Here is a 4,604-nt window from a genome sequence, read left to right as displayed (position 1 = left end):
AGAGTGGTTATACCCAGATCAGCCCTGAACAAGGATCCCTGTCCGCACCCTCTATGCAGAACATGGAGACCAGCCCCATGATGGATGTGCCTTCGGTGTCAGACCACTCTCAGCAGGTGGTGGACAGTGGCTTCAGTGACCTGGGCAGCATTGAGAGCACCACAGAAAATTATGAGAACCCCAGCAGCTATGATTCCACGATGGGTGGCAGCATTTGTGGAAATAACTCTTCCCAGAGCAGTTGCTCTTACGGAGGATTGTCTTCCTCCAGCAGCCTCACTCAGAGCAGTTGTGTAGTCACTCAGCAGATGGCCAGTATGGGTGGTAGCTGTAGCATGATGCAGCAGAACAATGTGCAGCCTGCCACCAACTGTAACATCAAGTCACCTCAGAGCTGTGTGGTGGAAAGGCCACCGAGTAACCAGCAGCAGCCACCACCACCGCCACCGCAGCAGCAGCAGCAGCCAGCACCGCCGCCCTCCCAGCAGCAGCCCCAGCCCCAGCCCCAGCCCCAGCCCCAGCCTCCTCAACCCCCTCCACCTCCCCAGCAGCAGCCTTCACTGTCACAGTGTAGTATGAATAACAGCTTCACCCCGGCCCCAATGATCATGGAAATACCGGAGTCCGGAAGCACTGGGAACATAAGTATTTATGAAAGGATTCCAGGGGATTTTGGTGCCAGCAGCTACTCCCAACCATCAGCCACCTTCAGTTTAGCTAAGTTGCAGCAGCTGACTAACACCATTATGGACCCACATGCCATGCCTTATAGCCATTCTCCTGCTGTGACTTCCTATGCAACCAGTGTTTCTTTGTCCAACACAGGACTGGCTCAGCTAGCTCCATCTCATCCATTAGCTGGGGCCCCTCAAGCACAAGCCACCATGACGCCACCCCCAAACCTGGCATCCACTACCATGAACCTCACATCACCTCTGCTACAGTGCAACATGTCTGCCACCAACATTGGCATTCCCCACACTCAGAGGTTGCAGGGGCAAATGCCAGTCAAGGGGCACATTTCCATCCGTTCTAAATCAGCACCACTGCCCTCAGCAGCTGCTCACCAGCAGCAGCTTTATGGTCGCAGCCCGCCAGCAGTTGCCATGCAGGCTGGCCCTCGTGCATTAGCTGTTCAGCGTGGCATGAACATGGGGGTTAATTTAATGCCAACGACCCCCTATAATGTCAATTCCATGAATATGAACACTTTGAATGCCATGAACAGTTACCGAATGACACAGCCCATGATGAACAGCAGTTACCATAGTAACCCTGCCTACATGAACCAGACAGCACAGTATCCTATGCAGATGCAGATGGGAATGATGGGGAGCCAGGCCTATACCCAGCAGCCTATGCAGCCAAACCCTCATGGGAACATGATGTACACTGGCCCCTCCCATCACAGCTACATGAATACTGCTGGCGTGCCCAAGCAGTCTCTTAATGGACCTTACATGAGAAGATGAGCAAGATGAACTTGCAATTTAAAAACTTAAATATATATAAATAAAGGAACCTTTTATACTGACAAACCAGAGAAAATGGACCTTTTTCCAGTTAAAATATTGCTGTAGATTTAGAGGGATTTTTCTTTGGTTTATTTTATTTTTTAGAAAGCCTGGTCTTTTTTTTTTTTGGTTCATTTTGTTCTGGGTTTTGGTTTTCTTCACAATCCTGAAACATTTTACAGTAGAATTCGTCTAAGAATGGATTTAGGGAGGGGGGAACCATGCACAAAATCTTTTCATAATTAAAAAGAGCCTTACTTTCTTTACATACCATGTGGACAGAATTTGTGTAAAAGTGAATTTATCTTTATTTTATTTTAAAATGTATGTTCCCCCCTTGCTGTGTGCACCTCCCAATGTTGTCATTTTTAAGTGTTAGCTATACATCTCGAGGGTTAAGCAAACCCTTCCCTCCAAACCCAACCTTTCATTTCCTACTTCATTCCAGCAGGAGGCACTTATGGGAGGCTCGGAAGGGGACATGGAGAACAACCCAAACTCCTTAAACTTATTGTTATTATTATTATTAATATTATTATTATTATTAAAGTGAGGCAGGAAATATTTCTCCTCTTTAAATCCCCTCCTCTCCCTACACACACACCTCTTGAAACCTTTCCCACATCTTTTTCTTTGTAGATGAATTTCATTGGAATGTTTGTTTTGCTTAAGCCAAGTATAATGTAATTTTCTAATATTCTCATCCAGCTCTCAGAGACACAAAAAATTCTCTAAGTCTCATCTAACAGCAGTGTCTCTGAGGAATGCTGTCTGCAATCCAAATCTAGTCTTTGTATGAATATAGATGTTCAGCTAGCCATCAAGAAGACAAAATTGACCTCTTATTTTTTAATCACCAAGTGAATCAGCCATAAATCTCATAGTCCATCAGAATTCTTATTTTTTAGTATGTACTTTGAAATGCTAAGGGTCTTGATTCTTGAGCCTTCAAATCTGACTGAATTCAAATAGCAGTCTCCAGTGGTTTGCCTCTTTTTAAACTACGTTATTCGCTAAGCATCAGTGGACAAACTGTACATTTCAATGAATTAAAAAAGAAAAATCTTTGTCACTATTTATTTAATTTTGAAAAGAATAATGAGAAATGTCTATGTTTCCTAAGGGAATTTATGACATGAGTTGTATAACTAACTGTTCAAGTAACACATACCTCCAGTTTCCCAGTATCCTTTGAGATTCCTTTTTTTTTTTAAGTTCATCCCCTGTGAATCAGAGTGTATCAACCCATCTCCTATGAGTGGTTGACTAGAAGAAGGACAGGCCACCAGCACAATTCCACAGAGTCTAGTCAGCAGGATTTCAGTACTTTGTTATTCCAACCCCATTCTCCTTCCCCTTGTGCAATCAGTTCTCCAATATTTTCCTGATACTCCCTTCTGGGGTAGAAAAAGAGACATTTTCCATCAGCAAAAAAGATGGAAACTGCTATACTACTTGGTATATGCAGTCACATATCCAAAAGGGGGAAATACTGCTTAATGAAATACTCATAAGCATGTTATCTCCTGTATTTGTATATTTTATATAAATAAAATTTTAAAACTACTAATTAGGCATTAAAAATTTTCAAATGCACAGATTATTGGGGTTTTTTTTCTCCAGATGCACTTAAATTGATTTTCCCAATTAAGTGTTAGCTAGAAAAGGCAGAATTCCACATCTTATTAATTTTGAGCATGTGCAAGGCTGTGTAGGACCCGGTTTCTCTGTATATACTGTTCCAGTTCCCAGTCATCTATGTAGAAAGTGCACTGTGCTGCCCTCTCCTCCCTACATCTTCAGCTGTGTCATTGCTTCCTGGTTGGGTTGGGGTGGGGGGTGGGATGGGAGGTATATTGGGAGGAGGGTGGGTCAAGGCAGAAGGAGAAGCTGTTGAAAGGAGGGCCGTGAATTCAGTTTCTTTTGGTTTGCGGTTGTGTTTGGTTTGGTTTCTTTCTTTAAAAAAAAAAAATCAATCGGGCAGCTCCCTTTTCCACAAGCCTCTTTGTGACTGTAGAACTATTGTAGAGAAAAACGTTCTTTTCTATATTATAAAAGAAATTATCCAACACAGTAATATTGGTACCTGTCATTTTTTCACTTCTGTTTAAAAAAAAATGTATTTTTAGCAAGATAACTTGGGTAATCTTCTAAAAGAAATTAAAAAAAAAACTCACTGTTAGTGACTTTGATGCCTTTTAAAATAAGAGCTTTTTCATTTCATTCCATCTTTAAAATTTTTTATCTTTGTTGTAGAATATTAAAAACTATTTTAAGAAAGATAAAATTCTCTTTAAAGAGATCTCTAGAGTGTGTGAATAGAGCTCCAGATGCCTCTAAAAGCCGCATGTACAAATGAAGCTAAGTCTATTCCTGTCTGTTTATATTTGCTTTTCCTGTTTTGTAACCTCTTTGTACTTTGTTCATGGTGACTTGTAAGCTAAGGGGAAGGGGTGCCTAGATGCCTTTGTAATTCTCCATGTCATGCGCTCCTGGGCCAGTTGGCCTCCCTTCCTCTCCTTGTATGTAATATCACTTTTTTTTCCCTTTCTAGCAAGTACTTTCAAAAGAACTCTGTACATTTTAACATAAAAAAATAAATTATGTTGAGCCATTTTGGATGTCTGCCTTGCCTGTGGAATTCTTCCTACCCTAATGTTTTGGATCTTTAGTTCAGTGATTGTTCGGCTTTGTTCACATAGCAGATGTGTAAAAAGGGCCCCATTTAATTTGTTTTGAAATCCCATTTTCACTCAGATATCTGTCTAAATGGCCAGTGACATAGAGTTGTGTTTTTTTTTTCTTTTCACTAGAAAACTGTGTAGCATTTTGTTGGCAGAGTTTGGAGGGAAGTCCTTTTTGCAGGAGTGTCCTGGACTTTTAACAGAGAACTGAGTAAAGTGACTGTCTCAGACATTTCTTACACTTAATGTAGAGGGGAAAAAGAAATCAGTATTCTAATCCTATCAAAAAAAATCATTTTCATTCTTGTAAAGATGAAAAATTTATCAGCTATTGCTTCTCAAATTTTTAACTGATTATACGATCTATGGTAATTTGCCATTTTCTGTGAAACTTTTTAGGCCAGAA

General features: G+C 41.1%; 1 protein-coding gene across 1 annotated transcript in view; it reads left to right on the top strand.

Annotated features, from left to right (window-relative positions):
- KAT6A (lysine acetyltransferase 6A) overlaps positions 1-4,135 on the top strand; it is a 154,015-nt gene extending 149,880 nt beyond the window's left edge. Inside the window, 1 exon segment of the mRNA XM_020969560.2 lies at positions 1-4,135. This exon segment is cut by the window's left edge and continues 1,167 nt beyond it. Coding sequence (XP_020825219.1) covers positions 1-1,472 — 1,472 coding nt within the window. The 3' untranslated portion in view covers positions 1,473-4,135.
- Positions 4,136-4,604: the final 469 nt, after the last annotated feature.

This window comes from Phascolarctos cinereus, unplaced genomic scaffold, assembly GCF_003287225.1.
Source record: "Phascolarctos cinereus isolate Bilbo 61053 unplaced genomic scaffold, phaCin_HiC Scaffold_2;HRSCAF=192, whole genome shotgun sequence".
Lineage (NCBI taxonomy): Eukaryota > Metazoa > Chordata > Mammalia > Diprotodontia > Phascolarctidae > Phascolarctos > Phascolarctos cinereus.
This window is presented reverse-complemented; position numbering and strand designations above follow the sequence as displayed.